The 13047-nt window shown below is 43.0% G+C and overlaps 1 protein-coding gene across 6 annotated transcripts in view; it reads right to left on the bottom strand.

Moving 5' to 3' along the window:
- The window catches only part of ECT2 (epithelial cell transforming 2), a 158413-nt gene that overhangs the window by 12923 nt on the left and 132443 nt on the right, over window positions 1–13047 (bottom strand). For all 6 annotated transcript variants that reach the window (XM_073578834.1, XM_073578832.1, XM_073578833.1 and 3 more), the window contains 3 exons: window positions 7541–7695; window positions 5305–5412; window positions 4939–5085 (listed from right to left, as the gene is read on the bottom strand). In XM_073578834.1, coding sequence (XP_073434935.1) covers window positions 4939–5085; window positions 5305–5412; window positions 7541–7695 — 410 coding nt within the window. The remainder of the gene's footprint in view (window positions 1–4938; window positions 5086–5304; window positions 5413–7540; window positions 7696–13047) is intronic.

The following is a 13047-nucleotide window of genomic DNA, read 5'->3' on the forward strand; positions in this document are numbered from 1 at the left end:
GCCTATGGGAGGAAAGTCCTCCAGGCTGTAATCCTGCCCTAGTTGGAGTAATTTGGTAATTCTCCTGGTGGTGCTGTCAGGAGGGACGTCCTGGAAAGCAGGAATTAGTCCTACCGTTAATGGTATTTCCAGGAGTCCATCATGACAGCACCCCTTATATACCCTTCCCATGGACTTCCAGTCTATGTGATGTAACACGTGTAGAAGGAAGTTCAATAAAATTGCGTTGCATCCATCCTGATGTGGTACTTAGAAAATCATTGAAGGGTGTTAGTGGGGAGAGGCTATTTAACCTCTTCTGTGTTCCTGTCCCCATCAAGGATAAGGAGGACAACCTCCTGGTGGTGCGGTCATGATGGACTCCTGGAAATGCCATTACCGGTAGGACTAATTCCTACTTTATTATCTTTCAGGTCAGACCGGGGGCTTATCTATAGCATTATAGAATGCTGTAGATAAGTCCTGAAAGGCAGCAGCCGCATCTTAAAGTGGCCAAAACAGGTGACCGGTTCCCTTTAACCCCTTAGTGACCAACAAATACATCTTTTTACTGACCTGCAATATAAGACTAGCATCCCCATGCAAGGGACAATCCAGCAGCTGTCGGCTGTACACTATTGCTGCATCAGACATGATCAGTTATGGTACTGACTTGCCGTTTAACGCTTTAAATGCTGCTGTCAATAATGACTACAGCATCTAGATTGTTAGGAGTGTGGGGGCTCCCTCTTTAACATGCTCGGCACCCTGAGATCTTGATTGTGTGGTCCTGATGTTTGCGATGACAATTAAAGGCCAAATAACGGCCTTAAAGTCTTTCCGCTAGAGTGGTCTACTCAGACCTTAGAAACATTTAGGTGGTAAAAATACATTTCTTTATTCCTGTTATGTAGTTTTGCATTAATTCTTGAAAAGCCCCTGAAGGGTTAAATAAACTACCTGAAAGCAATTTTGAATATGTTGAGGAGTGCTCTTTTTAAAATGGTATCACTTTTGGAGGTTTCCAATGTATAGGACCCCAAAAGTCATTTCAAAACAGAATTGGTCCATGAAAAGAAAACAAAAAGCTTTAGTAAGTTTCCTTGAAAAACAATTAAAATTACTTCTACATTTTCCAACCTTCTAGAATGCTAACAAAATAAAACAAGATTTTACAAATGGTGCTCATGTATGGCAGACGTGGTTAATGATTTTGGGTAGTATGATTTGATTATCCCGCCAAGTTTGAAAACTGCTAATTTTTTGAGTTTTGTAAAATTTCTAATATTTTTTTTTATAAATAATGCAAAAAATATCCACTTAAATTTAAGATTGTTACAAAGTACAATGTGTCATGAAAAAAGTAAATCATTGGGCTATGTTGAAGCATTCCAGAGTTATTACTACATAAAGTGACGCTGGTCAGATTTAAAAAACTTTGGTCACCAAGAGGTTAAAGTATATTAGAACAATTATTAAACAAACGTTTAGAAATAAAATTATTAGTTTCGGATCACTCCTTTAGCTTTGCTTCATAGGTCATATAGACCTGTTCTATTTGATCTGTCTCCCGAATAATGTGATCACTGACTATTGAGGTTTTCTGGTGCACAGGAACCCAAACAGATGATGTACTACTATACCAACTAAATCATTGTAATTTAATTAAAATGAGGAACAATACAAGTCATCATTAATCTACAAAAAAAAAAGCCAATCTTTAAAAAGGAACTGGTCACCAGAAATAGTGATGTTAACCAGCAGGTTAATAGCGTTACTATACTGCTTGGTGCCTGCATGCAGCCGAATGCAGCGAGGAGAATATGAAATTTGCAGAGCGGCGGCTGTACCTGCGCCCCCAGCCCTGACTGACAGTCCCTCTGCATTTGGTAGTCAATCAGGGCCGGGGAAGTGGTTAGAGAGGCTGGCGCAGTCAAGACCTGGGGTCCTTAGTATTGCCTTTACAGGGCCATAGCACAGAACTTGCAGAGTACAATTTGTTTCTAGACAAATGCAGGGTAATATTTGGGTTAAAGGTAATGTCTGCTTTTGAGGCAGTTAAGTCCAGGTAGATGGGCAGCAGTGGATTAGTATATTGCAGAGCCAAATTCGGTGGGGTCCTAGGGATCCTATAGATAGAAAAAGCACTCAGCTGAATTTACAGCAGGAATGGAGGAGACATGAAAAATTGGGAGCCAGTTCGGCCACTCAAGCAATGGATGTGTGTCTTTATAAATATAAACATTGGTAACAAGTTTCAAGTAAATGGGAGCCGAGCTGCAGCATTTGTGAACGGTCCCTACACTGTACAGAGCTGGAACAACACAGGTCCATACATACTGTATAGATTCAGCCACCACAGGAGCCGATAACAGCTGATCAGTGCTGGTTACCCAATTTAAAATTAAAAGGAGATTGGTGGGGTTTCTCACTATTGCGAATATACACTGCGTGCAGAATTATTAGGCAAGTTGCATTTGTGTGGATTCTTTTTATTATTGAACAACTATGTTCTCAATCAACCCAAAAGACTCAAATATCAAAGCTTAATATTTTTGGAAGTTGGAGTGGGCTTTTTTTAGATTTGGCTATCGTAGGAGGATATCTGTTTGTGCAGGTAACTCTTACTGTGCAGATTTATTAGGCAACTAAATAATAACTAAATATATACTCATCTCCCTTGTTTATTTTCACCAGGTAAACCAATATAACACAATTTAGAAAAACATTTCTGACATTCAAAAAAAAAAAAAAAAACAAACCAAAAAAAATCATCAGCGACCTTTCTTTACGATGACACAAAAGCCTTCCATCCATAGATTCTGTCAGTTGCTTGATCTCTTTACGATCAACATTGCGTGCAGCGGCCACCACAGCCTCCCTGACACTGTTCCGAGAGGTGTAATGTTTTCCCTCCTTGTAGATCTCACATTTTATGAGGGACCACAGGTTCTCTATGGGGTTCAGATCAGGTGAACAAGGGGCCATGTCATTATTTTTTCTTCTTTTAGACCTTTACTGGCCAGCCACGCTGTGGAGTATTTGGATGCATGTGATGGAGCATTTTCCTGCATGAAAATCATGTTTTTTTTTGAACGATACCAACTTCTTCCTGTACCACTGCTTGAAGAAGGTGTCTTCCAGAAACTGGCAGTAGGTCTGCGAGTTGAGCTTCACTCCATCCTCAACCCGAAAAGGTCCCACAAGTTCATCTTTGATGATACCAGCCCATACCAGTACCCCACCTCCACCTTGCTGGCGTCTGAGTCAGAGTGGAGCTCTCTGCCCTTTACTGATCCAGCCTCGGGCCCATCAAGAGTCACTCATTTCATTAGTCCATAAAACCTTAGAAAAATCAGTCTTGAGATATTTCTTGGCCCAGTCTTGACGTTTTATCTTATGTTTCTTGGTCAAAGGTGGTCATTTTTCAGCCTTCCTTACCTTGGCCATGTCCCTGAGTAACGCACACCTTGTGCTTTTTGATACTCCAGTAACTTTGAAGCTCTGAAATATGGCAAAACTGGTGGCAAATGGCAGCTTGACTTTCCTCAATTCATGGGCAGTTTTTTTTTTATCAAAACGCTTCTTGCGACCCTGTTGGCTATTTGCCATGAAACGCTTGATTGTTCGGTGATCACGCTTCAAACGTTTGGCAAATTCAAGACTGCTGCATCCCTCTGCAAGACATCTCACAATTTTTGACTTTTCAGCGTCCGTCAAATCTTTCTTCTGACCCATTTTGCCAAAGGAAAGGAAGTTGCCTAATAATTAAGCACACCTTATATAGGGTGTTGATGTCATTAGACCACACCCCTCCTCATTACAGAGATGCAAATCACCTGATTAAGGCCGGTTTCACACTAGCGCATTTTCAGCGCGCGCACGGCCGGGGGTAGCTCCGCCCCCGATCCGGCTCTCTGCCCGGCGTGCCCGCCCCTTCCTTGTAGCGCCGCCTCCTAGCGGACAGCGGCGCCTGCGATCGGCGCACCCTATCTTTAGCATAGGGTGCGCCGATCGTGCGCAGGCCGTGCGCTAGTTGCGCTTTGACCTGCGCTGCGCACTTTTGACGGTGCGCCGTGCGCGCCAAAATCCGAAAAGTTCGATTTTGGCGCGCACGGCGCACCGTCAAAAGTGCGCAGCGCAGGTCAAAGCGCAACTAGCGCACGGCCTGCGCACGATCGGCGCACCCTATGCTAAAGATAGGGTGCGCCGATCGCAGGCGCCGCTGTCCGCTAGGAGGCGGCGCTACAAGGAAGGGGCGGGCACGCCGGGCAGAGAGCCGGATCGGGGGCGGAGCTACCCCCGGCCGTGCGCGCGCTGAAAATGCGCTAGTGTGAAACCGGCCTTACAGAATTGGCAGTTGGCTTTCAAGCCTATACAGCTTGGAGCAGCACAACATGTATAAAAAGGATGATGTGATCAAAATACTCATTTGCGTAATAATTCTGCACACAGTGTATATGCCATCACTAGAAGATCGGACTGCCAGGACTCGAATCAGTCCTCAAAAGTCTTCCCTGCAAAGCAGTGTTCGTAGCCACCTGCTGTACATGGATAGAGATGTTCTTGGGAATGTTGAGGGTTCTAGTCACCAGAGCCCTAAAAATCTTGAGGTTATGGTACATCCTAGCATACATACATGTTTTACCACATTATGTGATTGACATACCCTTTCATGGACAGTGGGGTTTTTTTAATCCAAAAGTTGAACCTAGATTTGCCACTATTGTTTATCAGGCAGCACAAAGAATTCTTTTGAGAAAAGCAAATAAAAACAGGAGTTGTACCAAGACAAACGCTGCAGAAGACAATTACCTGCATGACATTCAGACTGAAAAAGAATCGAAGACAAAGATCGGAACTAGTCGGGTGCTTATGAAGTGATCAATGTTAAAAATGACTGAATATGACAGCTGGGAGGAGAGACCACAGAAGGGGAACATTATATACTTTACGTACTGCTAGAGAGGTGGTACTTGGCATGCGACAGCTTGCAAATCCCTCAGAGCTGGGACCAGGGCTCCGTGAATCAGGAGTATTATGTACCATGAGCGCCCTCTGCAGGGCTCTCTTAGGTGTTTTTGAGAAAGAAAATGCTCTTGTAACCTAGAAATAAGATGCATGAAAAAAAATGCAGAACAATGAAACAAAAACATCTTCATCAAAGGGACAATAAGAAAATAAAAGGTTTTAAAAGAAATGCCATTTATATTGTAGGCTAAATCTTCAAAGATGCATCACCCCCCTTCCAAAAAAACAAAACCATAACCTGAAACAAGTAACAAATGAAAGGTCTATTTTATAGAGAAGCAGCAAAAGACGTACTTTCTTTGAAGTTTTCTTTATTGCTCTCGATGCTCTGCTCAGTGTACTATCCACATCCTTTGTATTTATTTCTAATGAATCGGGATCAGTTGTATAAATCAAATTTTCCTTTAATACAAAAAAAAAAAAAATCATGCAAATAGATATTTTTTTTCCTTACAGAAACTGGAAAAACATTGTAGAAACAAAAGGTCAACTTTGCAAGAGCCACTTATAAAAGATCAGTGAACGACAGATACAAATGCAATCCTCAAATCTATACTGCCATCAAGTGGAATTCTAGAAAACTGCCAAAAATCAGTACATCCAGGATCCACATGTCAATATGGAGGTCTATACTGCATTTTAATCTATTAGGATGTCCCAAATGTGCTTGTGTGCAGGAGACCATTATATAGATGGGAAATTAACCCCTTAATGCTCCAGGATGTCCTACAACTTCATGTTGGGCAGTACGGTGGCTCAGTGGCTAGCACTGCAGCTTTGCAGAGCTGGAGTCCTGGGTTCGAATCCCACCAAGGCCAACATCTGCAAGGAGTTTGTATGTTCTCCCCGTGTTTACGTGGATTTCCTCCCACATTCTAAAGACATACTGATAGGGAATTTAGACTGAGCCCCATCGGTGACAGTGATGATAATGTGTGTAAAGCACTGCAGAATATGTTAGCGCTATATAAAGATTATTATTTATAATCATCATGTGCTCCAGGATGTACTACAACATCACGGAGCACATCAGGGTGTTTGGAGCGAGCTGCGTAGCCAAGCCCGCTCCACAGGTCAGGTGCCAGCTATAGATTACATAACAGCAGCATCGCTAATGCAGATTGCTGCCGTTAACTTCATAAATGCATGTCAATCAACGAAAGCAGAATTTAAGCAGCCCGCCTGGGATGGGATTGCAGAGTGCTGATGGGATGGTATGACATGTTGAAGATGCCCATAATGTTTTGTTTGTAATGCTGTTGTAACGCTGCTGTGATACCATAATTTCCCTCGGGATCAATAAAGTGTATCGTATCGTATTTGAGCTATGTTATTTCTTCTGTGTTAGCCAGCCAGAACCTGGGCATAATAGGAGACTCTGATATTTACTGTACACAGCAATGCTGTAGATCGCAGGTTCAAGTCTAAATCTAATGTTTTTACATTTAGAAGGTACTCTTAGCTGTGTAATCATGGCATAGTATATATAACATTTCACTTTTTTTTTTTTTTTTAGTGAAATATTCTGGTTTTAGGTAGAAACAAATCTCAAAGTTGTCATTTGGAGCTGCAGGGTGACTAATTTCCATCATAGTTCTTAGTGATGATGATTAGACAGTTGCAGTCACACAAGGATCAAGTAAAAAGTGACAGTTCAATTTCCTAATTAGACTTCTAGTGTATTTGCTTATGGGAATGTACAGGGGAGGATAACCAGAGATGGTACTGTCTGTAGCCACTCCTGATGCATCATGCGAATGATTGCAAAAGCTCAAAAAGGCAAGAAAGCAAAGCGACATCTGAAACTCAAGATGGAGACTGAAGGGAAGAATTCAGGAAGGTGGACTGCATGTATATTACACATAGCAGTGCAGAGTGTGATGAAAAGCGATGAAAAAAAAACAAAAAACCCTTTAGCGCTGTTTTGTACATGATCTTTTCTTTATGTTTTGCTGTTACTAGTTCTCATCAATGTTGCCTTTTGTGAAAACGGCAAATATTAGGCCCTAGTTTACTGCACAGATAAAAGCTTGGCACTTCCATCAGTATCAGAAAACAGTTTTTACATTTCGTGAGCTGCACAAACATTTCAAGCTGGTGCTCAGAACTGCAGACTTTGCTGAATGCTGCTGTCCCTCCGGCATCGACTGTTCCTTCCCTAGGTTTGTCAACTATGTACACTCAAAATGACTTGGTGCCGTCCACCAGACATCGCTCATGTCACTGTGGGTCATGCTGCAGACTGAAAACAGATTACAGATTTTGTGCCAGCTTCTATGCAATACAGTGTGTGCTTCAGAGCTAGAACGGCCGCACAGTTAAAGGCCTTGGAATTGTACATAAGTTCTAAAATGGGCTTGTCTGTTCCTTCAGTATGAAATTTGAAGTTAGAAAAGCGGTGTTTAAATAAATAAATGGGACATACATTAAAAATGGAGGATATAAGGCAGATAAAGCGCCATATTTCCAGCTGTGTGTGGTTCTCTGAATGCAGGTCCACTGTTTTAGTGGCAGGGAGAATACTACTTACAGCATCTGCTTTACAAATTGTGTTGGCTATGTGCCGGCATAACATCTTCAGCCAATCGGCCTTCAGAGGCTCCTCCGTGGTCAGCTGGAAGCTAAGTAACTGGTTTGTCTGTTCTGTCGGAGGCCGCACTACCAACGCAAATGCGTTATGACATTCTGCAGATCCAAATGAAAACATTAGTCACTTTTATGAACCAATGCCACACATGGTTGTTCAAAAATAAACAATGTCTTTGGTCTGTACATGACTGTTTTACGTTCTCCTTATGATACAAGACACATACAAGCAATTTACAGCTTATTAATGAGATTCTGCTTGGGGTGCAGCACGACGTTGCAGCTTAGTATGGCACAGCGGACGTCACGGAGCACTCGGGCATGAACAATTCTGCACTGTCTGGAAATTAATATTTTTAGATTTGGAAGGCACTCTTAGCTGTGTAACCATGGCGCAGTGTATAATTACAAAGCTGGGAATATTACGCCGACTGTGGGCCATGCTGGTAATTCACTGCAGCTTTTATATTGGCAGATGGGCGCATTACACTGGCATGCTGTGCCCACAGAAACAGGTTTTACATCAAAGCACAGTTATAGGTACTGATAAAATTAGGAACTTCATACAGCTACATAGTATACACATGCATGTACAGATGTGGCCAATTATATTTATTTCTTTAAATGACAATTTTCATTTTCACACAGTTTGCTGCTTCAAGTGTTTTCAGATCTTTTAGGCTGGTTTCACATTTGCGCTTTATGGCGCTGCGACGGCCTGCGCACGGCCGCCGCTAAGCCCCGCCCCCTGCCGGCTCCCTGCCCGCCCCATCCGGTCATCGCCGCCTACTAGCGCACATGGACACTTGCGATCTGCGCACCCTATCTTTAGCATAGGGTGCGCAGATCGTGCGCTGGCTATGCGCTAGCAGGATTTTGCCATGCGCTGCGCACTTCCGAAATGCAACATGCTGCGTTCAGCGCACCTTCAAATGTGCGCAGCGCATGGCAAAATCCTGCTAGTGCACGGCCAGCGCACCCTATGCTAAAGATGTTTTTATGGTTAGTATAGTACAATTCTAAGCATTTCAAAAGCTAACATTTAGGGTATGTTCCCACGGTGAGTAAACACTGCAGGTTGTGCGCTGCATACATCTGCAGCGTCCAGCCCCCAGCGACCAGATGTTACATTACAGTGAATAGGATTTCAAGAAATCCCATCTCCACTATGCGTACAGGGACGCCTCCAGCTTCCCTGCTCAGACGGACAAGCGGCGCGTCTTTCCAGATCACAGCGTGTATATTTATCTTGCGGAGACAAGATAAATATACACATTTTGCAAACACAATTTTTCAGCCTGATCTCTGCTGTATTATAACAATATTACAACCCTGTCTGCCTAGGATCAGGAAGCTGCAAGAAACCTGCAAGATGTGACAGGTATAAATCCCACACAACTCTGAGATCAGGAGAGCAGAGAGCGGCCATTACACATCACAGTGGTAACTCCTTTCATGTGCATAATAATCTCCGGAGTGAAGCAACAACAAAAAAAAAAAAAAAAGTGGTCTATAGGAGCGCTAAAGGAGAGGCAGAAACCAGAAAAAGGGTAAAAAACTCAGCTATTATTCTTCCTCCAATACCCACAACGCGTTTCTACGGTCACAGCAGTCTTCCTCAGGTGACAGCTTTATTTTGTTGCTTCACATTGAATTTTCCTCTCTGAGGATCAGCGGCAGGAGCAGCTTGGAGGGCAGTTTCTTGTGGGAGAACCTGCATTTGCTGGGTGGTGCTGTAAAGCTCCAGGATCCTTGGTGTTCACTTACGGTTGGGATCGGTCTCAACTTCACATCCGGAAGCCGGTGAGAGATGGACCGACAAGGAGAGCGGAGGTTGCCGACAGCCATGTACAGTGCCCTTCTGGGTTGCGAGGACACGCTCCCCAACCACCATTCACACCGTGGTTGTGCAAGGGTGGCACAACCCTGTAAGGTGAGCACCCTGTCGATTCAGTTAGGGAATTAATTTAAGACACAGGTACACTCATTGCGCCTCTCTTTGCATTTTATTTTTCATAATCTCCGGAGGCAGAGTTATATTCCAGGCAGTGCCCAGACCCTGGAAAAGGTCATTTATATAAAGTGATAAAAGATGATTTCTCATCTGACAGACATACAGGCATCACTCTGCTTAGCAGTCTATAAAGTTGTATGTTCATAATAGTTTAGATAGGTCAAATGTGGTGACAGATTCCCTTTAAATATAAAAGTTGACATCACCAGTGTGAGAGACAAGTAACACAGGACATTGTAAGCAGACACAGTTCAGTTCTAAACATTCGCTGCAGCTCTCAGTTCTGCTGTATTGCAACCCAGTCTGCCTGTGAGATGGAAGTTGAAGAACCGAGAGGAACCTGCAGATGTGTCAGTTATCACACACATCTCTGCGGTGAGATTAGGATAGGAGCTAATACACATCACACTGGTAACAATAGTAATCATGACATATCACACTGGTAACCCCCCCCATTTTATTTCCAATAACCTCTGGATGCAGATTGGGACGGATACTGATCTCCAAAACAAAGTCCTGAACAGAATTTACATACAAGAAGAAACATGGATTTCTCTGGAATATGAGAGCGGGTCATATATCAAGGCATTATTTTCTGTTATGAACGGGTAGCCGAGGAGGAAAATAAAAACCACCACAAGCTAAGTCTCAGAAAACCAAAGAGGTTGGTAACTATGCAACCCCTGATCCTAACACGCAACTAGCAGCAGTCGTGGAGCGTTCCTACAGTGGTAATAGACGCCTCGTCACAACCGGAGAAACTAAATAAGCCTAAAGCAGGAAAAGGGGAAAACTAACTGCCCCAGAGAGGACCCCAAAGGAGAGAGACAGCCCCCCCACATGTATTGACGGTGAAAAAAGATGAAAACACAAACAAAGGCAGGAAAATAGGCTGAGCAAACGATGGGGCCAGACTAACTAGAAAGGACAGGAAAGGAAAGACACTGTTTGCAGTCTGCCAAAAAACCCTACAAAATGTCCAACACAACTGATAGCAAAATTAACCCTGAAGTCACTAGACTTCTCCCACTATATCAGCACTCTGAAATATTCTGAGAGCGCAAAAAGAGGCCAATCTAATAAGGGACAAAAAAAAGGCAATTTGGCAAATAAGAGTGGAAATTCAGCACAGCCCAGCCGGGCTGGCTGGCTGACCACACAAAAAACTGAAAAAGACCAACAAGAGCAAGTGTGAACATTAGCAAAAAACAAACTTATCTATAGAAGACTGGAACAGAGCTGAGTCCTAGACCTGAGAAGCAGACTGAATCACCAGCAACAGGATAGGGCGTCGGCTGTCTTATATCCAGTCTGATACTCCAGAAATCCAATCACTATCTTCCTCACCAGGTGGCAGATCACTACCACTCAAACCAACCTCACCACCTCCCGTCACCACCAGAGGGAGAACGGAAGGGGAACTCTCAACTGGTGGAGCAGAAAATGAGCTCATAACAATTTTCAGCTTTATATGACCCACATGCCCACATAAAGTACTACATCTGGGCAATAAATATGAAAAAAAGCATATACAGAATGGGAGGAATAGGGCTAAGCAACAGCACATGTGAAAAAGATTTGGGTATACTAATAGATCACAGACTGAATGTGAGTCAACAGTGTGATGCAGCAGCAAAAGGGGCAAATGCAATTCTAGGATGTATTAACAGAAGCATACAGTCTAGATCACGTGAAGTCATTATTGCCCTCTACTCCTCTTTGGTCAGACCTCATCTGGAATACTGTGTCCAGTTTTGGGAGCCACATTTAAAAAAAAAAAAAAAACACCAACAAACTGAAGCAAGTTCAGAAAAGAGACCAGAGGATTTGGGAATATTTAGCTTGCAGAAGAGAAGACAGAGGAGATTTAATAGCGGTCTACAAATATCTCAAGCGCTGTCACATTGTAGAAGGATCATCTTTATTCTCATTTGCACAAGGAAAGACTAGAAGCAATGGGATGAAACTGAATGGGAGGAGACAGATTAGATATTAGAAAAAACATTTTGACAGAGTGATCAATAAGTGGAACAGGCTGCCACGAGAGGTGCGAGTTCTCCTTCAATAGAAGTCTTCAAACAGAGGCTGGACAGATCTGTCTGGGATGATTTGGTGAATCCTGCTTTGAACAGGGGGTTGGACCAGATGGCCCAGGAGGTCCCTTCCAACTCTACGATTCTATTCTATTCTAAACCGCCTTGGATGGTTGATCCTACTGACAGATTTCTTTTAAGCAAAACTGGGCAAGTATACTCCCTTGGCTGAAAAGCAAGACCACACACAGCAGGATTAGTGATGGGTGGACGTGCTCAGATAATGCCTTCTCACAGAATACTCGGGTATTATCGGAGTATCTTGGGCGTGCTTGTACACATGTTCGCGTGGCTGCATTGTTTGCGGCTGTTAGACAGCCTGAACATATGCAGGGATTGTCTAACAGGCGCAAATCATGAAGCCACGGGGATATAATATACGAGCACTCCCAGATGCTTGGATAACACCCAAGCATGCTCCGATAAGACATTGCACGCTTACTCATCAGTAAGCAGGCCGCTTTACTGCTAGCATAACATGATTCTTGATAACACACTTTCTTCTGTAGACATTCTTCCAGAAGTCTTAATCTAAAGGGGGCTTCATCAGAGAAAATATGTTGTTTACCCAAGTCCTCTGTAGTCTAATCCTTGTACTTCATGCAGAATGTCAGTCTGTCCTTGATGTTTTCCTTGGATAAATTGGCTTCGTTGCTGCCCGTCTTTACAACGGTGTGTGCAAATGTTCGGACACCTGCCTGCTGAGATTCCTGAGCAAGCTCTGTACTGGTGTTGAACCGATTCCCTAGCAGAATCCTTACTTAATGGAATTTCTTGGGCGCTGTGATGTCTTCTTCACAGCAAGTGAACCTCATGAATTTCTTGATGATCCGATAAATAGGATAGACTTTACAGGTAAAGACATTCCTGCTTGTAAGATTCTCTAAAGACCTTTTGATAACCATAGTTACTTTCAAGGAAACAAGTGTAACAGAAGAGGACAATGATTTCAAGAACCAATCTTTTTAAAGTAAAGAATCTGCTCTTGTAATTCAACCAGCATGACAGTGATATTTAATGTGTTGCCCTTGTTAACACCTTCTCTTGAGCTACGAAGTTCACTGAAATGTAAACCGCTCAGTTTGTGGTAGGGCTGAAAATCAGTTGAAATGGGGTTTTTGTGACAAAGTTAATTTTGATGGTAAGGAACTTTGTAGATTATGAAGAGTGATCTAGATCTTATAGTGACTAATTCATCAGAACAACAACCTTTGAAAAACAAAATGTGGCAGTCTTTAGGCAACTACTGTACAAGGATTTAGGTGGGACAGGGATGTGAAGCCACATCTCATCTAATTCATAATCAGCTATGGCATAGCTTAGGCCACAAGTTTTACTGCAGTA

This window comes from Dendrobates tinctorius, unplaced genomic scaffold, assembly GCF_039654945.1.
Source record: "Dendrobates tinctorius isolate UK_male_01 unplaced genomic scaffold, ASM3965494v1 ptg000060l, whole genome shotgun sequence".
Classification (NCBI taxonomy): Eukaryota; Metazoa; Chordata; class Amphibia; order Anura; family Dendrobatidae; genus Dendrobates; species Dendrobates tinctorius.